This window comes from Plectropomus leopardus, chromosome 4 (assembly GCF_008729295.1).
Source record: "Plectropomus leopardus isolate mb chromosome 4, YSFRI_Pleo_2.0, whole genome shotgun sequence".
NCBI classification, from domain to species: domain Eukaryota; kingdom Metazoa; phylum Chordata; class Actinopteri; order Perciformes; family Serranidae; genus Plectropomus; species Plectropomus leopardus.
The window spans coordinates 13,689,203-13,712,994 of record NC_056466.1 but is presented as its reverse complement, the minus strand read 5'-3'; the positions used below and the strand labels follow the sequence as shown (position 1 = coordinate 13,712,994).

Sequence of the window (23,792 nt, the reverse complement as noted above, 5' to 3'; positions counted from 1 at the left end):
ACTCTCACAGTGATGATCCAATATGATCTACTGGAAAATTAAGACACAGCCATATGTAACCCCTTTAAACCTATAAGCAAATTAGTTTTATTTCTTTCAAAAACATGGAAAGAGGGCAACATCAACCTAACAAGACATAGCCCAAAAATTAGCAAAAAAAAAAGTAAAAAGGTTGCAAGAAAATTACCTGAAAATAAGCATACACTCACACACACACACACACAAACAAACAAAAAATCACCTCTGAAAATTATTTATTAATCTACTTCTTTCTATATTTGTTATATATTTTTCTGTAACATAATTTTAAATGTTATGAATACAATTTACAGGACATTTTTCATTCAGTTTTAGATTGTCACAATGTACTTATTTCTTGCAATTTGTGGGATATTTCTTGCCAGATCGGTCATTGCCTTGTCCCCATGTTTTTGAAAGAAATAAAACCTTTTTGTTCAGCACAAGCAAGCTGATTTTGATTCATGCTTCAAAGGGTTAAAACAGGTAAGTTGTGTTACTTGAATGAGACCATTTTCACAGCAGACATTTTGGCCTGTCATAGTAGGAAAAGCACAGGTGTCACTACTGACACTAATGTAGCTTTGATCAAAAAAATCAAAGCATTAAAAGGAATTCAGCCATCATTAATTACATGCTCTATTACGTGATCTATTATGAAAAAAAGCCACATGAGTGTCATCTGAACGCATGAGTCAATGAAGGGATACAAGAGGCAGGCGGTCAGATAGATATTTTTTTAACTGATTTTTCCATTCTTTTGCAAACATAATTTGTCATTATTTTTTATTTAATTCTTGCACAAGACAGAGCCTTAGTTGAGCTGCTTCTTGTTAAAATTGACTATGATTTAAAAGTTCGGTGGTTTATATTTATATTGATTTTCTATTTTAAGAATGGAGGCAACCGCAAAATGATTTGTTAATCACATTCACACATTAACAGCTGATAAGAGCTATAATAGTGTTACCATCTGCACCCTTTTTGTCCCTATTTCACTAGATCTGCCATTTTCCATCTGTCCACCAGATGTCCCCAGACTTTCCTCCTATGTCCCACACTCTCACCTGTTTCCCATTTTGAATCACCTGTGCTTTCATCCCCACTCACACGCCTGTTCCTAGTTTCCTCACCACCCAAACCAGTATTTAAACATGCCATTATCACCAGCTCCTTGTCAGATCATCTGCTTTTGTTCCCTTATGTTTCCCCTGAGTTTGTGCTACTAAGGAAGTAAATACCACAGATTATGTTTAACCCTTTGAAACCTGAAAACATCGGCTTGATTTGTTTCAAAATCACGGGAGGAAGCCAATGAGTAATGTAAGAAGGACCCAAAAATTAGCAAGAAATTAATAAAAAAGTTCCCAAAAATCTGCACAAAAAGTAATAAATAAATAACAATTTTAAAAAATGAAGAAGTGCTCAAAAATTGTAATGATTCTGTAACATAATTTTAAATTTACAATTATAATAATTATAAATTCAGTTTTAATTTGGAAATAATAATTTTCTATAACTAAAAATTCTTGCATTTGGGGGACATTTTTTGCCAAGTTGCTCATTGTCTTTTTTTAAAATAATGTTTTCAAAGAGGAAATCAAACCAATTTACTCACTGATTTCAAAGATTTAAATACCTGTGACAGATGCATGAATGCAGCGCAAAAAAAGTGATGTTGTTTTAGGTTTCAAAGGGTTAATGATGTGTCTGATATTCCTGTTGTTGAGAGGAGAACCCCTTTTCTGAAACTGCATTAAAACATGAGTCAAATGACAAAACTACCAAAAGGATATTTTTTTTGTACACATTTGACCAATAATGAACTGCCCATCTGCATTTTTTCTAAAAAATAATGCTCATTCACATCTTCAGATCCTCTTCATGACGTGCTTGTTAAGAAAAAATGTCACTAAGAAGCTTCAGATAGTAGAGTACAGTGCAGCTGCGGAAACAACAAAACCACCAGAAATAACTAGTTAGGCAGGGGCATCACATGCACACAGATATCCAGAAATGGGAACCAAATCTACGTAAAACATCCCTTGTTCAGTCACAGAGGAGTGAAACCGGTATTCACTGGACATGGAGCTTGAGGGATTTGTCCCTGGAAGGCATTTGGTAATTTGTGATGGTGATGCCTTTCTCTCCCCTTCCTTCTCTCTCCCCTGTTTCTCACAGTGGTGTAAAGTAACTTTTCATTTCAGTATCACACTTTGGAGTAGATCAGCTTTTACTTGACATTTTATGCTGCTTTAATCATCTACTTCACTGCACTTCAGAGAACAATATTTGTAGGCCTACTTTAACTCTAGTGCATGTACCTGAGCACAGTAGGTAGTTTACTCTTTGTTAAAATCTTTCACTCAAAAACAATAATATTATAAAATACAACTCATTTTTAAATATTAAAGTGGTCTCAAGACTTTTGGGCTTGAAAACCTATACAAAAAGTTGTTTTGTAGGGGCCCCTTGTTACATTTCCGATTAGTAGTACCTCCACGGCAGTGGTGTAATGTCACAAAGGAATAACACTTAGTTACAGTACTTATGTGATGGGTTGAAATGAAGCACAAACATAAATCAGTTAAAAAATCTATACAAAAAAGATGTTTTTGGCAGGTATATGGATGTGGAGAGGTTGTGTTAGGGGTTTTTATATTTATTTTGTAACACAGGGGGATATTTGGATTGTATATAAACCGAACAAAATTGCAAATAAAAAAAAGAAAAACTGACAAAGGTGACAGGAAGATAATTATATATTTAAAATTGTATGACAGAAGAGTATTTTTATTTTTCATGCTTTCTTTAGGGCATTTTTTGGTGTCTTTCCCATCTTTCTTTTCTTTCTCTCCTTTTTTTTTTTATTTTAGGACATTTTCATTTTACTAATTTCTCGCTTATTTCGGGAGCCGAATTGAATTAAATTGCTCAGTGTCTTCTTCCCATGTTGTTTTAGGAAGTCAAATCAATTATCCAGAATTAATCCAGTGGTTTTATTATCACCCATATTTTCGACCCCCCCATCATTAAACATCTAATGACCCACCCAGATTCATCTTGTGACCCGTGGTTGTGACAACGAAGGGCCCCCCCGCGTTGGGAGTCAGTGGTGCTGATCGGGTAACACCTCTGACACACGTACCAAACCAGTGAAAACTACCCCAAAGCACAGGAAACTGACGTTCAACCTGCAAACTGTAGCATAACGGTGCCCCCCAACCAGTTTCTGTTAAAATACACTTTTCGTCGTGGCTGAACGCGCCACAGGTATCCCCAGTTGTTCTGCACACCTGTCTCGTGCCGTCAGTCATGTGACCTGCTACCTGCTCGTGCAGCTGCATCTCATTAGTTTCTCAGTAAAGGGTTGACATTTTCATACTAGCGTGTCTTCGACAGCTAATCTCCTCATTGTTGGAGCATTGTTTTATTTTTAATGCTGTTAAATAATTTTTAAAAACGTTTTAACTAGATAACATATATGCTATTGAACTACAAATCAAGTTTATTTCCAGGTTCTTAAACCAGTGGCTTTTACGCACATTTAGTGGTTTTACTCAGGTGTAAACCAGGTATGACCAGGTCAGATATTGATATAATATGTCTTGTGAAGGCTGCTCATGACATGCAGGGACTGTCAGCTTTAGACGGGGAATTATTTTTATATACACGATGATGTGCTTTGATGTGAAGCCGCAGATTTCTGGGCTGGCATTTCAAATTCAGGCCACTCCCTTCTCTGACGTTATAAAAATCCTGGGAGGCCAAATGATAAATTTGTCAGAAGAGATCTGAAGACACATCGAGTCTCTCAGCGGCGTTTGGTGTAACTTCTTCTTCTTCTTCTTCTGAGTCCAATTCAAACATCAAATGGAGACGAAAAAGGATAATTCATCAAAACAGGTAGGTGATGTTTTACTGCAGCTTCTCTACAGCTGTTTGATGAGTTTTATCACATTCTTATTTTACTTATTTAGTTTATTTATTTATTTCTTTATAGCTGTGTCTTTTGAAATAATTAATCATCCACGTGTAAGAGGAGAGAAAAACGAAGCCCAGTTGTGAAAAGTTGTTGTCCTGCCTTGAGTTATATATCAAATTTTACTCTTACTTATCTTACTTCTCTTTTTTATCTTTTCAGGAGGACCCAAACAAAATAACAGAGGATGCAATGTAAGTCGAGGGATGCAGTCTTTTAATTTACAGGTTTTACAGGAATTTATGTATTTTAGTGATTGTCACATAATGCACAGCATATATAACTAATAAACACAGAATATATAAACATATCCTTTATCCTTGCAAATATTACTGATATTTTACCACTTGTTAATTTTTCCAACTTTGCACAAATACAATACGATGTTTCATACACTCAAATGGCAAACATTCTCATCTCACTATGAGAAGGTAAAACTTGGGGTTTTCCAGAGTGCCACTTGTGTGGGCTTCTTGGCTTTTTATATTCCTGTTCTCCCAAATACTTATGCATAGCGTGATGTCAGATGTGTGTACGCTGGCTGGGATATAAAAGCCAAAACTAATTTGCTAATCATTCACTCAGGTCGTCTCAAATGGATCTTGAGGCTGCACTGAAGGAATGCTCCTCCGCTCTGGATCTGTTTTTAAACAACAGGTTTTCTGATGCTTTGACTCTCTTAAGACCCTGGTAAGTCACTGACACTCTTAATATTCCTCTTTGGCTGACACTTAACCGTTTTTACCTCCAAATTAGTTCCTGGTTCTGTACAGGAGTCTTGGAAAATTGTTTACGTTTCCACCAGTTTTGGGTGGAACCACAGAAGTAAACAGTAGCTGCAAAATTTTGGATTAAATTGTTTACCTCTGAACTTTTATTCTTTTCTTACATATATTTGTTTTTACAAAAAAACCCCAAAAAAACATGAACTAACTATTAATAAGATCACTGCATGCTCTTTTTTCTGATGAATTCTCACTTGACTCCTCCATTGTGGTCTTCTTCATCCTCTCTTTTCAACCTGTCAAATATGACATGCCCACTAATGTCGTCACAGTTCACACTTCATGGCAAGAAAAACCTGTTGTGTTTAAGCTGAGAACAAACATCTCTGGTTTGGAACCAGTTTATTTTTGGTTAAAATGCTGAAATGATCAAAATTAGGTGCAGGGACCAGTCTGAAACTGGTTCCATGTTGGTGTAAAAAGGGTATATGTGTCTTAGTGTACTGTTGTTTCACACAACTGTTGTTATATCATTATATCAGTTATTTTAGCATCCAACTTGGAATATGCATTTTAAAAAATAATCATTGCATTTGCCCGATTTAGGAAGGATAAGAGCATGTACCATGCAATGGGCTATAGCAGCATCTTGGTGATGCAGGCAGGCATGACCTTTGAACCGAAGGACATGGATGCTGCCATGGCGTCACTGAGGGAATCCCTGCAGACATGCCAAAGGTAACGCTCAACAGTTCTATAAAAGTGTAGACATTAATATTGGGGGTAACGTGGTGGAATTCTGATACAGAAAAACTTGGCTTTGTCATCAAATCATCAGAAAATTGCATTTATAAAATTGTCACATAAACTATGTGTTCCTTAACTCAGATTTAGAAAGAAAACTGGAATAGTGGAGACTTTAACCAGCTTATGGTACAGACAACCAGCTGACAATCTGACAGAGGGTAAGTGTTTGTTTGTTTGTTGTTTTTTTAAATGTCCTTTTTCATGATATTAAAAAAAAATAGTGATGTACATCACTTTGGTCAACTCTGCCGTTTTTAAATATGCCTTATGAATAAATTGAGATTGGATTGGAAGTGATAAGCCCCTGGACTCTGTAGTTGCGTTTCCTCACACTTTAGGTATAGTACCCTTAGATTTGTAGCAAACCAGTACCAACACGTACCTAAACTGTTGATCTATTTTCCACTTAAATGTAGGCAGAGTTGTTACTAGATGGTAATCACCACTTCACTGCTCCATCCAACTGTTGTAGTATTTCCTCTGTAGCAACGATGCAGATTAATTTTTGCACCTTACTGATCATCCACAAATGGGGTTGCATGACATTTTCAGCACAGAAAAGTACAGGCGGCAGTGTTTACAGGCGAGCAGGAATGACGCTCTGCTACTTTTTTCTCCAACTGAGGAATTAGACTATTTGCAGTCATAACCATGTTGAAATTCATATACTTTTTAAAAGTGTGTGAGTGAAGATCCAATCCTTCTTTAAAGTGAATGTCATGCAAGAGAGTCAGTAAAACAAATGGAACAGCCAAAGTTATCATATTGGCTTTTAAATTGTATTGACAGATATATGATGTCAACTTGGTTACATGCAACAAAACATTCCACCTTAACAGTTAGAGGCAGGTGCCAGCAGTAACCTTTTAGCTACAGATATAGTGAATAGCATTATTTTTTTCTCAGTCTATAGCTGCTAACTGCTAAGTGAAGATGTAAAGGCAGCAAACATCCTTTTATTTTATAGTTGACTAATCTATGTAAACATGTTACCATAAGAACAGTGTTTACAGTCCACTGTAGTCTGAGAGAGTTGTTTCTTTATTGACCAATCAACTGACTGCAGTGTCTTCAGTGAATATTCAAAAATAATCATTTTAATGTGTAAAGAACTGGACTGTTTGATGGAAACAAGGCCTGTGAAGAAGTATTAGAAATGAACAAAAATGAACAATTACATACAGAGGATGAACATGGGGTGTGGAGGGTAACTGCTGCAGCAGTGTTTGGGAAAATATGCATAATGCCAAACCAAAACTTGTAGGGTGTGGAGCTTAAGTGTCAGAATGACAATTAGAAGGTGCTAACATTTAATTAAGATAACAATCTCTCAGTGACTGCAAGCTACTGCAGGAGAAGACATGTCTGTGGAGGCAAGAAGGGCTAGTAAAAATATACATACTTGATCCTGAATGACACAATCACTATAAGGTTTACATAGAGAAAACTCAGCTGAATTTCTCTTCGCAAGTAAAGCAATCAGCCAGAAATGACCAGAGTCAATCAACAGGTATTAAACCTTTAGAACCTGGATCGACATCAGTTTTGTTGTGCTGTGGTCAGATGAGTTTCACAAGCAATTAAATCGATGGAACAGGAGAAAATTAGTTTGATTTTCTTTTAAAACATGGGGGGACAACTTGGCAAGAAATGGTCAGGAAAATTGAAAAAAAAAAAAAGATCAATAAAAGGTGACAAGAAAATGACTGGAAAATGGGCTGTGGGGAGATTATTAGATATTGTCCCAAAATATCCACTAACCATCTTTATAAATATTATAATTACACATTAGGGTTATTTTCTCCTCTCTTTTATTTTAATTATATATATATATATATTTATATATATATATATATATATATATATATATATATATATATTATGTATATATATATATATATATATATTTATTATTTTTTTTTATTTCTTTTATCAGTGCATTTTTCCCATATTTTTGAAAGCAATTAAGCCAATTAGCTCAGGTGTCAAAGGGTTAACACCATTGAATCACACACACAAAATCATCAGAATCACAAAAAGCAAGTGTGCTTACAGTTAAGCCTGCACACACTAATCACTTTTTTAAAAAATATTTATGATATAGTATACCACCTATCTCTCAATACCACAGGCCAGTCATGTCCAAAGTCTGGCCCAGGGGTCAATTGTGGCCAACAGATCGATTTCTAACGGCCCTCAGCTCGTCTTTCAAAATATAATTTAGAATTAACACAATACTGGTTGATTTAGTAAGATCACTTTGCATTTTTTGATTCACCTCATAATGGCAGGACAGTAATATGTTTGTGTCATTTCTACATAATTTTTAATTATTTTTTTTTTTTACAATAACCCATTTGATGCAAAAGGTATTTTATTACTATGTAGTCTGGCTCCCATTCAAAAAAAGTTTGGATACCCCAGCAATAAGCCATTGCCTATATCCTGTAACTTCTACACCCATTACTGTTGTTACCAAAGGGCACCAATTACACTTTCATTTCACAGTGGCAACACACAAGGAAATGCAGTTTTATGCAGCCTACAATACAAAAAGCCATTGTGGTTTTTAAGACAGTTTTTTTGCAGCTCTACAAAGTCTTTTCACCCAGCATGTGACGTTTAATTCTCGTTAACAGAGGAGATGCATGCAGAGCTGTGTTACGCTGAAGTTCTGCTGCAGAAAGCAGCGCTCACATTCCTGGATGAGAGCATCATTGGCTTCATCAAAGGAGGGATGAGAATTCGAAACAGCTATCAGATTTTCAAGTAAGAAGCTTGAATGAGGCAATTTATTTGGGACATAATGCCATAACCAGACACTGAGAAAAGTGGGGAAAAGCATTAACATATTTAAATATATTTTTAAAAATGTTGTCTCTCCAACCAGGGATTGCCAAGTCTATGCCAGCGCCTCAAAAGACACTGAAAAACAGAAGAGCACACACGTTCATTTTAGAGGAGGTGTCAGCATGGGCATTGGATCATTTAATCTGGTAAGTTATAAAAACAGACCAACCTAAAAACAACCTGTTAAAAAGGTTTTAAAGTTCACATTTTATAGTCATGTTTTTGCGTTTCTTGAAACAGTATTTATCTAAAGATATGTTTTGACTGTGAAAAAATGAATGTTCCTAAATTGTCTAAATGAACAAAGTATCACAGTGAAGTTGTGTCATAATTACTTCAGCCTAATTTTTTATCCATTGTTTTTGCTATCAGATGCTGTCTCTGCTCCCAACCAGAGTCCTCAGACTGATGGAGTTTTTGGGCTTCTCAGGAGACAGGGTAGGTGCCATCATCACTTTCTGTCACCAGCTTTATCGGAAACGTTTTTTTTTTAACATAAATCTAAAGAATAATGGCTAATTATCCTACAGGAAATGGGATTGTCAGAGTTGAGAGAGGGAGCAGCCGGCAACAGCCTGCGCTCAGTCCTCAGCACTATGACTCTGCTGATGTATCATCTCTACATTTCAGTGATTCTGGGTAAATTTCCTCCAGGAATTCATTTCTTTTAGTTATTTAGGCTCCGTCATAATCAGAAAATTTGTATACTGTTCATGTACTTCTCTCAGGTACCGGTGAACCAAACCTTACCGAAGCAGAAGCCCTGCTAGAGCCCTACATTGACAAGTTCCCCAATGTAAGCCGTGATTGTTAATTTTAAAAAAAAATTACAATCTATTCTAATAAATTACATTATTTTAATTGTTTGTATCTTATCTACAGGGAGCCCTCATTCTTTTCTACATTGCAAGAATTGCTGTGCTTAAAGGAAACTTCACATTTGTGAGTACTTATAGCAATGGCATGTGTCTACAGTAGCTCAAAGTTGTCTTTTAAAATACAGATTATGTAGTTATTGTTCAGAGAAAACTGAAATCCCATGAGTCTGGGTTTCTCTGCAGGCCCAGGAGAAGTTCCTGGCATGTATCGGAGCACAGCAGGAGTGGCGTCAGATTCATCACTTGTGTTACTGGGAGCTGATGTGGGCATACTCTTTCGAACAGAATTGGAGGGAGGCGTATCGATACGCTGACCTGCTCTGCAAAGAGAGCAAGTGGTCCCAGGTAATAAATATAAGCTTTTCTCCTCTCAGCTTGTAAAACTTAAAATCAAAGTTCACCTCTTACGACGAGCTGGCGGCTCTTCTCTTACAGGCCACCTACATGGCTCAGAAAGCTGCCATCCTGAGCATGCTGCCAGAGGAAGAGGTGACTGAGCTGAAAGAAAACGTGGTGGAGCTATACAGGTGTGTGAGAGAACCGTTATCCGTGCATATGACTTTTAGAACCATCATACGGTAACTGTGAAACACGGTGGTTTGATTGTAGGCAGGTGGACAGTCTCAGACTGAGGATTGCTGGGAAGTCGATTCCCACGGAGAAGTTTGCAGCGCTCAAAGCACAGCGATACTCCTCCCCTAACCCTGTGAAACTAGTCGTGCCTGCTCTGGTGAGGATGCATGTGCACGCCTACTTTCTAATGACTCAGCATTGAAAATGAGCACCGGCTTGATAACAATCATCCTTTTCCTCACAGGAAATGATGTATGTATGGAATGGTTTCACAGTAGTTGGCAAAAGACCCGAGCTGACGAAAAACATCTTGATGACCTTGGAAGAGGCAGAGGACAAGCTCAGAGAAGATCCAAGTGAGAGGAACAGCAGAACACATTCACTAATGTGTTTATTTGCACCAACATGAAACTAACGGCATTTTATCTGATGTGTAGACCCATCAGAGTATCACCTGGATGACCTGTGCGTTATTCAGCTTCTGAAGGGCCTGTGTTTAAGACATTTGGGGCATCTGGTGCAGGCGGAGCTCTGCTTCAATCACGTCATCTCCAGGTGAGGTCGTCCTGATGCCTTTGTGAAACGTTCTCGGGAATGTTATTTGCTTCCCATTCAATCATCTAGATAAATATGCCAACTCCACTTTTTCTGCCCTCTCACTTTGTGAGAGGAGTTTTTTTTATTCCTCCCGTTGACATTTGAGCAGACTCCATAAAGTTGTTTATGTAAATGCTAAACAAAGTTTTTCTTTTCCTCTTTAAAATGACAGAATGTAAAATACACTCACACTGCTGGATGAAACCAAAATCATCAAAAGTGATGACTTGTTTGAGTTTGTTTTAGTTTGTTTATTTATCTTGGTGTCATGCCTTTCGCCCATCCAGCATGGGATCTTTTTTTTCAACCATCTTGCGGTCATTGTACATACAAAGCAAAATGTGGAAAAGGAACAAACATAACATGCAAACAACAAAATAAAAATACAAATGCATATGGTTCAAATACATTAGTTGTATTTTCCTGATAATTAACATATAGTGATGATACATTACTATTCTATATATGTACACCTGGTTTTGAAGAGTAAGATGCTTTATAAATGGATATGACCGACTTAAGTGACTTTAATTTTCTTTTTTTCCAGTGAAACTGATATCGCACACTACAAGTACCTGGTGCCGTTTACCATGTATGAGCTGGGCCTGTTGCACAAGCAGAAAGGTGACATCAACACAGCCATCACTGTGATCGAAAATGCCAAGTAAGTGTTTTTAACCCTTCCACAGTCCTGGGTGACATTTTAGTTTCTTATTTCTATTCATTAATTTAAAAAATATCTGTATTTTCTCTTTAAATTTGGTTGTGGATGTTGTCTTCCCTTAAAGTCAAAGGAACAATTCCCAAAACATCTTGGCAAAATATTTATGCTGCCATATTACAAAGAGCTGATAAGTGATTTTATTTGCAGAACAAACTACAAAGACTACCACATGGAGTCGAGGTTACACTTCCGCATCCACGCAGCGCTCAACACCATGGGCTCTTTTTTGGCCAAACTTCCACCTTCACGCACGCCAGCTTAACAGAGTCCATAATTGGTATAAAAGCTATAAAAAACAAACAAACAGACAAACTGCCACAAAGTCTCTCAAATCTGTTTAATGCCTTTTAACTGTTACTGTACTTCAGATGGGCAGCTTGCTGTCAGTCCCTTGATAATGGCACTGTATACATCCAAACTAACAGTGGCAACCCTGTGTAGTTTTTAAATTCTTGAAATTGAATCTTGCAAGAACAGTCAAGTTGACTCTGCTGGCGACTTTGTATCAGTGGCTTGAAGATGACCTGTATTTTTTTTCACTGAATTACACTATATCTTGTCAGAATAAGGGCTGTGCCAGCAAGAATTAAATGTTACAGGCGGGACACAGGTTTTGATGCAGGTGTCAAGAAGGAAAGCTTCTGGTGCTCATTGGTTTTAACACTTTTTCCCCTTTGAAGTCTCCATGAATGTAATATATCAATTTGTGGACTATTTTACGTGTTCTAATTATTCATTTTGAATGCGCCAACATATAAGGATGTTTTATATAATCTATAATAATCTCTGTGTTCAGGTACAGTGCAGCCATGTACTACAGCCAATAATCTTCTTGTAAATAATCATTTTTCCTGTGCAGTATGAATCAGTCTGCCTTGATAAATTGTATCCACCTAAATAAATAAAGCTTATGAATGAAATTGTGTCTTTGTGTAATGGTGGCACAAATTGTAAGGTTTATTGCAAGATGTTGATACATTTTATTACTGAACTTTGATCAAATGTAAAATTCATTCTGCATACAGGGAGAAATATGCGAATAAGGGCTGGTAACTATGTTTTTATGTAAAACTGTGTGAAAAGTTAAATGTAAATAACAAAAGGAGTTAGAGCATCTTTCTGATATTTGCTTTAGCACCCTGTTAAATTGTATCATATTGATAATGAGTTGATTCTTTAGTACCACTGGTAAACTAGAAAAAAACATGTTGACTGTATCTGCTTGCTCATGAGAATATGTACAGTAAGTTCATCAGGCATACAGATGTCAGTAAGGGGGGGGGGGGGGGGGTAGGTTTCCCGGTTTTTTCCCTCCCCCTGTTGAAGATGTGCCCTTTGTTAATTATATAGTGTAGTCAATGTTTGGTGTTCTGCACACGCTATCCAGACGATAAACCAGACATTATTCAACTAATAAAAAGGCTACTTCCTGGAACTTAGTCAGACGCAACACCTGTTAACAAGTTGTTACAGGTGTTGTTTTCTTTGTGGCTTAAAAAAATATGATGTCAGATCTGCAGGACTAAACAACCACAAAAACAGAGTTTGAAAGCAAAAGTCTCTCTCTCTCTCTTTCTCTCTTTGATATATTGATACATAATATTCAGTGTGTAAACTTAAACAAATTCAATAAAAATATCCTTGATACACACACACCCACACACACACACATACAGTATATATGCATTTATGTATATTTGAATGTAAGTCTACTAAATCACCAGCATTTTGATTAGTAATTGTTATTTAACTATATAATTTTTCCTCAGTAACTGTAAGTGATTACAGTTACATTTCATACGTAAATTAATTACAATAAACAAGTGACATTTAACTAATTATACCCCAAAACTACCAATGACCATATACATTTTACAGTAACATAGTTTCATAATTTTTAAATGTTATTTTGTAACATTTTATTGATAATTCTTTATTTTAAATTTAGTATGTTTTTTCCTGGTCAATGCAATACAACACCAAAGAAAATTCATTTTATGGGTAAATGATGAACCTACTGTAGGCCGGGGTAGATTCAGATTTTCCATTCATTCAATCACAAATACATTAACATTCACTGTATAAACGTATACCATCTGGGTACTGGCAGGGAATCATGAAATCCCACTAACTCAGAGTAACTGGGCTGTGAGTGAGTATTATGCTGTCAGCGCTGGTGAGCACGTGGGTTGATCAGCTGACTCAGCCGGAGGAGGAAGAGGATGAAAATGGAAGGGAACAGAGATGAAGCTGAAAGATGTATAAATATTGCGACGCAATCCCTCAAAGCCGGAGACAAAGAGAAAGCGTTGAAATTTCTCATTAAAGCAGAGAAGCTGTATCCCACTGACAAAGCCAAAGGTATGTTGTTTTGTGATTTAAAGCTAACCTGACGAAGGAATAATACCACTGTAAATGACCAGGTATTAGCTAGTAGCTGACGTTTATTAACATCATTCACCGTTTAGGCTTACACCAGGTCACCTGTTGAGTATTATATAATATATACGTGTGTTTAATTTACGTTTGTCAGTAATAAATTGTGGCTTTAAGATGGGGAAATTAGACTACACACATCCGAGTTAGCGTTAGCTACATTGTGGGCCTAGCGTTAGCTTATGTTAGCTAACGTTAACCTAGCCACCGTTTCTCTGTAGTGGACTTTTCTGTATATTTGGGTGATGAAGGGTGAAGTTAGGTGAGTAAGTCTGTCGCTGAAGTGTTTAATGCAGTAACCAACACGGGTAAGATGATTGTGAAACATCAATCCGGACTCAGAGGTTCATGCTAGCTGTCTCTCAGTGAAACCTCTTGAAGACGAGCTGACCTCTAAAACATTTTTGTTCACTGTGGTTTTTACTTTATGTTTAAGTACTTGACTCGTTGTTGATATTGTTGTGTAAAAGGCATTAGTTTTGGGGGATTTTGAGCCTGGAGAAGGATGTAGTCACTGTTGGGACTTGATGCAATCCTTTAATTGAATGATGGGCCGGAGTAAAGGCTAATCCAGGACACACAGCTGTCTGTGAGGACACTGCAGACAGGTGTTCAGTGAGGATGGACTCACTTTGTAAAAGACTCTTTAATGTACAATGAGCTGTGGTGGATGAACTGAACGTCATACCTGAGTAAAAGTACAAATATCTAACCAGAACATAACGTTGGTAAAAGTCTAAGTCACCTATTAAGGTTAGGGGTGGACAGATTATCTGTCTCTCCTGTCGTGTATGCCAGTTTGCTGAAATGAATATTTTTGAATAAATGTAAAAGCTGATATGTTTGAAATACGATGGGTAAGTGGGGGGAAAAGTATAATGGGTCCTTGAAAAGTCATGGAAAAGTTTTTGAGATGTTGTCCATGAAACTTAAAGTGAACCCTGGTTCCTTTTTTACAACTCAAAGGATTAAAAGAACAAAATCCAGCTTTTCCGTCCCTCCCACTAACTGATTCATCCAACTGTCCCCTCCTCCCTTATTTTACTACTTTGTAGTAAGTAACTAAGATGCTTCAGGGAGAAAAATGTATTTAGGAAATGTAGTGGAGTGAAAGTTGACAGAAATGTAGAAACTTCAGTAAAGTACAGACACTCCCAAAAATACTTAAGTACTGCAACAAACTATTATTACTTTGTTACATTACACCACTGACAATATGTGACTGTAGTGTAATGTAAACTTGCATGATGATGACCAGGGGCTTCTCAGGTGGTAAATTGTAATTTGTGAGTTTGCAAGTAGTCAAATGTACAACTATGTCCTTTTGTCAGCATAATTATGTGTCTGCACTCCTAGGGTCAGGTGTGTAAGTGTGTGTGTAAAAGCAACAGTAACACTTCCAATACTTCCCACAGTGAGCCAGTAGATAGCTGCTGAACCTTGAAGAAAAACTCAAAAGCACACATACAGCCAACAGTTTGCAGTAAAGATTAGTCTTATCACTTTTCATTATTTGAATGAGGAAGGATTTTTACCATCCACATGCACACCACAGAATGTGCATTGACATATAAAGAAAGAGACATTACACCAATGAAAAGGTATAAAAAAAAATGTTTTAAAGCAATATGACATAGAAGACGGCTTACATTGTGAGAGGATTATATATTAATACTCTATTGGAAAAATGTGTAGATTATGTGTGTTGTGAGAGGAGCAGAGAAGGAAGGGGACTGTGTGGGCTCCCTAGCTTGGGGTCCGGGAAAGATTAGTAATTACAATCCTGACTGCCGCTGTAAAGACGCTCTTTCTGAGTCTGCGTGTGCTCTGTGAGACTGCATACAAACGGGAAAATTGTAACTCTTTTTTTTTTCCATGTGCAGCAAAGAGACAGAATATAAATGGAAATATCCTTGTTGGTACAAGTAATCATGGGGTTTTTCCTACATAAGAGGAAAAAACAATTGCTTTTTATATTAAAGGATATAAACTGATGTGGAAAAAGAGGCAACACTCCTTGGCCTGAACTTCAAACCCTTTATTGAGCAAATGAGTAAAGGTAACAGGGAATTTCCAGTTACTTCACTATATTTTATGACTTCCTTTAGAGTCACGCTTGCTTGACACTTCTGGCACTAAAAGCCTGAGATTCTCCGCGAGGGTTTATGTGCACAGCTCTGGCATTGAGTGACCAAGGAGTGTATCACAAACCCTGATGTTGCAATCCGCTGCATCACACGTCAAAGGTTGACAGGAGAAGACAGCACTTGCACACCAGCATTCCTGTTAGCCGCCACATTGGGGGTTGTACTTGTCTCACAAGTTACTTTCATATTTGTCCTACCATCTTTGATTTATCTGCCATCACTGAGCTGGTTGTCAAATTGCTCATTTTAAATCAGCGTTTTCCAGGGAAGATTGTGACTTATCAGAATACAGCATTTAGAGGAGTGTATTTTGTAAAAATGAATAGATGAGATCAAACAAAGTGTCTGCAAATAAGGTTGTTACAGCTGCAAAAACATACAATTCAGCATGATGCAGGCACAGAATTTCTGTCAAAAATAAAGTTAACATGACATTTTTGTGTCTCTCAACATGTTAAGTTTAGAGAGCTATGTGAAAGAGAGATTATGGTTGTGCAAGAGGCAGGATTTTTGTGCTTATGTTGCGTGTGACTGCATTATGATGAATAATGCATTCATAAAGAATAAGGAACATTAAAATTGATAAAAAGCATTTAAGAGAGATGATTAGGCTGCTCTAATGTTGCTGTATTGTCTTTGAGTTTGTATTTTTGCATTGCTGGCCATATTTTTTCTATGGATAGCAATATTTAGTTTGTATTTAAGACTGCTGGAGAGACACTGAAAAAAGCTGTAAATTAGTACACACGAGCAGATTTCACATTTGCATTCCTTATGAACTGAAGGTCTTATAAACACCTTTCATGTAGGCACAGTGAGCATATTTTGTATTTATCAATCGTCATCTCTGTGAGTCTATACAAATGGCTGCAGTAATTTAGACAACTCAAAGTGATCCTGTCAGATAATTGTGGCCGTAACATTTAACTGTTCATTTTTTGTTTATGGTCAACTAGCTGCTGGATTTAAATTATTTGGATTGTGGAAGAAAAAACTTGTTCTGCAAACAAAATGAAATGTACACTTGATCACTATTGCCACTTTGAAAGGATCAACCAGTGATTGGCGTACAACAACGCTGCGTTAGGAGGATGGCGCTTTTTTCCAGAGAGGTGTTTGGTTTTTGTTGTGGTCATATTAACTTTATATTCCAGCACAGACTATACTCTGGTTTGAAGTGAGCGGCTGCTATGACACAGGATGAAAGGCTACATCCATTGTGTCTTGCATTACCCCGTTATATGATTATTTCACATTGTAGTAGTAATGAAATTGTCATCTAAATTAAATTTAAATGGTTATTCATGCAGGAATGAGGATTGCAACTTTTTTATGACTGTTCCTCTTGGTTTGACGTACTTGTTAATCATATTTCCGTGCAATTGCAAGCTTCTTAAGTTGATTAAAGTCAGTTCTTCCTTGTACTGTACCAAATTTGATTGACTTGGCTGTTTTTCCCGGCCAAAGAGTGGCCTTTTCCTTTATTGATTAAGCTTTAAATAAGAGCTATTGAAAGATGTGTTTGGGCATTGTTCCAACTGGAGCTTGTCAGGTAAAAGTGCAGCTGGGCTACTTGAAAATCTTTCAGCTCTAAGTTACCGTAGTATTTTATATCTGAGCAAAGTTGTGCAGCATAAATGTTTGGTTTTTTTTTGTTTAATGAGCATTGTTTAAAATGATGACTGATCTCAAAATCCACACTCTTATCAAATCTGAAAAATGTGTCATAACACAAATGTACGTTGTTATCAGTCATAGACAAACCATATTATTGCTCTCCGAGGCTCATGTTACACTAAATAAGCTTAAGCCTTTTCATGAGTACTGTGCAAAAGTGTAAGGCCACCTTAAACTTTATTATTTTAGCAAGGTTAAAATGATCATACATATTCATTTCTTAGTTGTCTCTTTACTAAAATCTGAACAGAACATACAAGAAATATGTTTACAGTATTAAAAATTTAAATATTTCAGAATAAAAAGCTTCGACAGGCTGAGGTTGAAAGTATTTAGTGTGACCTCTCTTTCTACTTTGCATGTCTTGAACTCTCATGGGCAGACAACATGAGATTCACAATACTAATCTTCTGGTGTATTTACACCAGGTTGCATTCAAGACATGTCCAAATCTCATTACTGATGGTTTGACTGACCTTTTCTTCTGGTTGTATGTTTCCATTTTCACACTAAACATTGACCTCAGTCTGAAGAAGCCATTTTGTTCTGACATTTTTTGGTGTTTTGATACATTGTACATGTTCTCTGTATTCTTTGTGTCTTAATAAAGAGACAGAAAAATAAATCTATATATACATCCTCATTATAACTTTGCCAAAATATCATATCTATGGTGGATTAAGACTTTTGTGTTGTACTGTGTAGTCTTTATTTAAACTTTTTAACTTAAGGAAATTTGTTAAAAGGTTGTAATTTCTCATTTAATTCATCTTTAGCTTTTATTCCTCTCTTCTTCAGCTTTGTTGGAGGCGTTAATGCAGAATGGAAGCTCAGCGGGTAACGGTGCATATCGTAGGAGACCAGCAGAAAGCTCAGAAAACACCGGTGCCAAGCCAGAACGGGAAAGCCAAGAGTCCGGAGGAGGCGATTCTTCAAAGGGCTTCACCAAAGAGCAGGTTGAAGGTGTGCAAAGGTGAGAATTTTAGGATTCATTTGGTCTTCCCTTTCATGCTGTATTTCTTTTACCACTAATTTCCTATTTTGGTGCTTTCTTGCAATTGGCCCGGTGACAGCAGCACTGTTTCTATCACACTAGATTAGCCCTTTCAACTGTGGCTGCAGGATGAGACTGTAGTCTCAGCAGCGCTGTGCACACACAGCTAATTGTCATGGAAACCTTTTCTGCTTGGTGCTTTGCCCATGAGGGGATTAAGTGAGACATTTAGCGGTGTTAGCTAGATACCAGGTAACCACCACATGCTCTAATTTTAGATCACAAGATATGACTACAGAGAGAGAGAGAGGAAGACAGTTGGTGCATTTTACTCAGTCAGATCTGGTAAAGTTGCAGATGGCTATTTGAGTTCGTTTAAAGGATAAACATGCTGCTCGTCATTATTAAGTCCTGCCAGTGTATTGCCCTTAAACACAGGCAATTACTCCATTTATTACTGTGTGTTTGTTTTATCATTGAATGTGCGGTGGCAGAAAGGTGCTGATAAATAAAATGTATTATTATTTATTATTATTATCTCCGGGGGGTTTTATGCTAAATCCTTCAGGAAAGCTTCAGTGGGTTAAAAATTGCATCATGTCTTCAAAGAGTTCTTCTCTTCTCACACCTCACTTGTTTGATTTAGTTAAAAGCTGTCAGTCAAACCCAATCAAACAACTGAACTGAGACTGAAAGGTGGGTCTCAGTCCGCTTCTAAGCGGACTCTGGTCCTGTTCATTGCTGGCGTTAAAAGCAGATGAACCAACAACATGGTTTTATGATAGCAGATGTGATTTTTAAGCTAAACTGCTAATATATCCATCTGCGGATCGTGAACTCTGCTCAGGAAGCGCCCCATGTACACAGGCTGTGTCCTCGCCGCAAAAGGGCCGCAGGTTTGACTCCAACCTGCGGCCCTTTTGCCGCATTTCCTCCTCTCTCTCCCTGTTTCACGCTTAATAACACCTTACTGTGGTGGTGTTACAGCTCCACTGTCGCATTTCCACACACAGTCTGTGAGAAGACGACATGTGAGCAGTTATGTTTGATGTATAACAGTGAAATAATTAAACATTAGTTTAAAATGCAATTTATTTTTAATAAGTTTGCTGTTTTGTGATGCCTGTCGATTTAAACAATATTGATACTCAATTTGTAACATTGATTTCAACCATGTAGCCCTCATGACAGACCTAAATATGCATCACAGGCCAGTTTATGTGCTAATCTACAGGTAGGAATAAAGTGTACATGCTTGATATTCAGAAGGTGACAGGCAAAGAGAATTTAAACTTGGTAAACTCAAAGAACATTTTCTCACCTGCCTTTTTGTTGGAGTGGTCAAAACTGATCCACTGGATTTTACTCAGCTGCTTCTGTCCCTGTCTTTCAGAATAAAGCGGTGTAAGGACTACTATGAAGTGCTGGGTGTCAATAAGGAAGTCAATGACGATGAGCTAAAGAAAGCCTACAGGAAACTAGCGCTCAAGTTTCATCCAGACAAAAATCATGCACCTGGAGCAACAGAGGCCTTTAAAAGTAACTCCACTCTATTACGATTCCATTTGATTTAAAAATACTGTATGTAACGCAAACATCGAATATCAAACCGTCGTATTTTGACACTTAAAAAACGGATTGAAATGGTTTATGTCTATAACTTTCTTTCTTTGATACATGAACTGTGTGCTCCTTCAGAGATTGGTAATGCGTACGCAGTGCTGAGCAACCCAGACAAAAGACGGCAGTATGACCAGACAGGAGGCGAGGAGCCGAGCAGCCCGGGTCACTCACATGGAGGAGGCTTCGACTTCCACCGAGGCTTTGAGGCTGACATCACTCCTGAGGACCTCTTCAACATGTTCTTTGGAGGAGGCTTCCCCTCCTGTAAGTGAGCACTTGTTCCCATAGAGACCAACAATTGTCTGTAAAGACAGAGGGCATGACAGCTCCCCAAAAATGAAGCCAAAACATTTCATACATTCAAATATTTTCCCCTTGATTGTGTTTTTCTGTCATTTTAGGTAGTTCATATCGATGTACGTTCAAGTGCTGATGATAAGTTCATCTTAAGTTAGTTAATTGATGCTATAAAAAAGAGGATGTGGCGTCAGTGATTGACAGCTGTGTGTTGATAGGTGGGTTGGACAGGTGAATGGGCGGGAGCTTGATACCGCGGCTCCTCTTCCTGATCGTTACTGCACAGACTCTGGCTCCATAAGAGCACGATGGCAGTGCCTGTATCCAGGATAGTTTGGCTTCATTTTTGTACATTGTACATTTTTATACAGTGTATGATAAAAAGACCTTAAACACATGCAGTTCATGATTTCCCACCAAAATGTTTTTTTTTTAAAATTTATTATTTTTTTACTTTATATAGAACAGCATGAACATATAGTTTTGAATAGTGAACTTTGAGAGTAGATGTAATCAATGACTTGATATTGAATTTAATTTATATTTGCATCTAAAATCACTCTATGTTTATGTCTACAGCAAGTCCACACACCTTCACCAACAGCCGAACGAGCTACAGCCATCAGACGGATTATCGACAAGAGAGAACAGAAGAAAGGGGAGATGTACGTAGATGTGTCAGATTTCATACAATTAAAAAAATGTATTAAATGTCATACTTGCACCTGTACGTTGTCATTTTAATTGATGGGCAACTATAAAAATGACATGCTTTAAAAATGAGGGACTTGGAATTGTGCTGTATTTTCCTCTAGGGTGGATTTTCAATGTTTATCCAGCTGATGCCTATCGTGGTCCTGATTTTAGTGTCAATACTGAGCCAGATGATGGTTTCCCCTCCACCTTACAGTCTCTACTCCAGACCGTACGTGTACATACACACACTTTTCTGTTTTCATTACCGAGGCAAACTGACTTGTTTTTTGTGAACTTTTTTTTTTTAATGTCACATTCATCTGTAGAATTTAATACAACATGTAATTCAGGGCTATTCAATTACAGATTCAATTGCGGCATATTTTAGAACCAGGAAATGTAGATGAGCCATTGAAAAACAATTTTTTGTAGCTTTTAGTAATGTCAAAACAAATGCAAATGATTGTAATTTTAAACAAATCATGTTTGTCATTTCACTTTTGAACTTAAAAAGAAACTATGCCTGTGGGGAATTATTACAGGTCTTAGCATTTTAACAGTTTGTACCTCCTTCATCCCCTCCAGGTCCACGGGGCAGACCGTAAAACGGCAGACAGATAACCTGCATGTCGACTACTACGTCACTAGAGATTTCAAGTTGGAGTTTAAGGGCTCAGCGCTGCAGCAGATTGAGAAAAATGTGGAGGATGACTATGTATCTAATGTCAGAAATAACTGTTGGAAGGAGAGACAGACAAGTGAGTAACCATGGCTACAATACGGCATCTGAAACTGGCTTCAGTTTAATAATCGCTTCTGCTTTTCACTTTTTTTTTATCACTCACATTGTTTTTTCTGCTTGTCTCATCCAGAAACAGACCTGCTGTATGCTGCTAAGGTATACAGGGACGACCGAATGCGCAAGAAGGCAGAACTTATGACCATGGATAACTGCAGGGAGCTGGACAGACTAAATAACCTCTTCAGAGGAGGATGAGTTGGACGTTTTTAGATCATATAAATGTATACGAATAGATGTGTATGTTCATGTTTTTTAAGAAAGAGTCTTTACACTAGGAGCAAAAACTTACTGAAATAAATTAGCACTATTGTTGAAGTTTTAAAAAAAAAAAAGACAAAAGTCCCTCTCCTCATATCACTCCAGCCTGAACCCCAGGAACCGCCTTGTTACATCTTATTGAACCAGTCTACACGCACTGTAGAAAGCGCCAGAACCTTTCTCTTTTTTTTACACTCTGATTTTCTTATTTTTCGGAAACAAGGACAAGGACGCTTGATTGTAAAGGCATGTGCTTTGAGTAGTGAGAACCCAAACAAATCATTGTCTTAAGATCAACAAACAGCTTTCGGCATCATCTGCTCGACATACGATGAGAGACTCTGTAGGTTCATTTGGAGGCGCTGTCCTCCAGCCAAAATCCATTTTGTGAAAACACGGGAACAAAAGAAGAAAATAACACAATGCTTCCTCTAGCTTCCTGCTCACCTCAGATACCTGTGATTTTGCTACTAGAGAACATTTTTTGTCGTCATCTTCAAAATGTGAAGTTGGTTTGGACTCAACATTGAAGGACACTGAAACAGTCATTCATAAATGGTTGTACATTTTCATTTTTGAATGTTTGAAGTTTATGCAGTTATTTAAGAAACTATAGAAGAAACAATGTTTTTCTTCAGTGCTCGCCTAATCATTTAAATAAAGTAAAATTATTACCATAGACTGGATTTATGTGTTTCTCTGATTCAGATGTCAAGAAATTAAACACAATTCTCACTTGCATCTAATGGTAGGCTACATATCCATGTAGATTGTGTTTGCTTTATTTGCCAAATTTTGTCATTTCTGATATTTCTGCTGCTACAGTGGAGGTGAGAGGACATCGGGAGCTCTTTATTAGTACATAGACCTGAATAATCACGAGATTCTTGATGTTTTGCACAGTGGTAGAAGATAACACATTCACACAGGTTAAGTTCTTAAATCCCACTTTGACATTGTTAAATCTTCAACATGTAAAAAGTCATTCATATAGTCTGCTTGTTTTGTTTGTTTTATTTGGAGTGCAGCTGGATGATCACGTGTTACTCTTTTCTATGATAAGTGACATTATAATAACTGAACCTCCATTGGACCAGTGTATTTACAAGAGCACACACTGAATTAGGGCAATGATAATCTTACTGAGTTGGTGTCATGGCCACATTAACCCACCAGAAGAAGCTCTGTTTCAAAAATGAAATAGGTGCCACGGGGATGATGAGGGCAGTCCTGTCTGTACCTTGAAGAAATAATAAATTACATTATGAAACACCAGTAGAATAAGTACTCATATTTTCTACTTTAGTGAAAAGCCTTGCATTTGAAATCTTATGCAAAGGTGTTGTCAGCTAAATGCAGCCACGGTATCAAAATCAAAGACAATGCAGGCATTGCAGCTGCACTGGGGTCCATGGGAATCAGGTGGAGGGGGCCTCAGACAAGGTTTTAGGCAGAGAACCGGCCCTTACAAGTGTTACAGGCTGCCACATCTGCGTTAAGATGAGATAAGATTAGCCTTTATTGTCTCCCTCAGGAGAAATTTGTCTTGGACAACTGAGAGACCCAGGCACATGGCCACACAAATAAAGAGTCAAACGGCAATTAACACACAGTATCCTCCCTAGATCCACACATTAGGATGAGAGAACGCAGGTGACACGATCACACACACATACTATCAGACTACAATTAACCCACAGCGTCCCCA

At 37.4% G+C, this 23,792-nt stretch overlaps 2 protein-coding genes across 2 annotated transcripts; both read left to right on the top strand.

Annotated features, from left to right (window-relative positions):
* The first annotated feature begins 3,420 nt into the window (after window positions 1-3,420).
* LOC121942100 (tetratricopeptide repeat protein 39B-like) lies at window positions 3,421-11,426 on the top strand. The gene is made up of 18 exons (XM_042485202.1): window positions 3,421-3,924; window positions 4,163-4,194; window positions 4,586-4,690; window positions 5,332-5,463; window positions 5,614-5,690; window positions 8,172-8,301; window positions 8,423-8,528; window positions 8,755-8,820; window positions 8,913-9,021; window positions 9,111-9,178; window positions 9,265-9,324; window positions 9,444-9,605; window positions 9,696-9,787; window positions 9,870-9,990; window positions 10,078-10,189; window positions 10,271-10,388; window positions 10,978-11,094; window positions 11,302-11,426. Exons 1-18 carry the CDS (start codon window positions 3,892-3,894, stop codon window positions 11,414-11,416), a joined length of 1,755 nt encoding a protein of 584 aa, XP_042341136.1. The 5' UTR covers window positions 3,421-3,891; the 3' UTR covers window positions 11,417-11,426.
* Window positions 11,427-13,351: 1,925 nt separating this feature from the next.
* On the top strand, window positions 13,352-22,763 carry dnajb14 (DnaJ heat shock protein family (Hsp40) member B14). The gene is made up of 8 exons (XM_042485371.1): window positions 13,352-13,515; window positions 18,213-18,387; window positions 19,802-19,947; window positions 20,107-20,295; window positions 20,908-20,993; window positions 21,144-21,253; window positions 21,610-21,782; window positions 21,897-22,763. Exons 1-8 carry the CDS (start codon window positions 13,377-13,379, stop codon window positions 22,019-22,021), a joined length of 1,143 nt encoding a protein of 380 aa, XP_042341305.1. The 5' UTR covers window positions 13,352-13,376; the 3' UTR covers window positions 22,022-22,763.
* The last annotated feature ends 1,029 nt before the right edge of the window (window positions 22,764-23,792 follow it).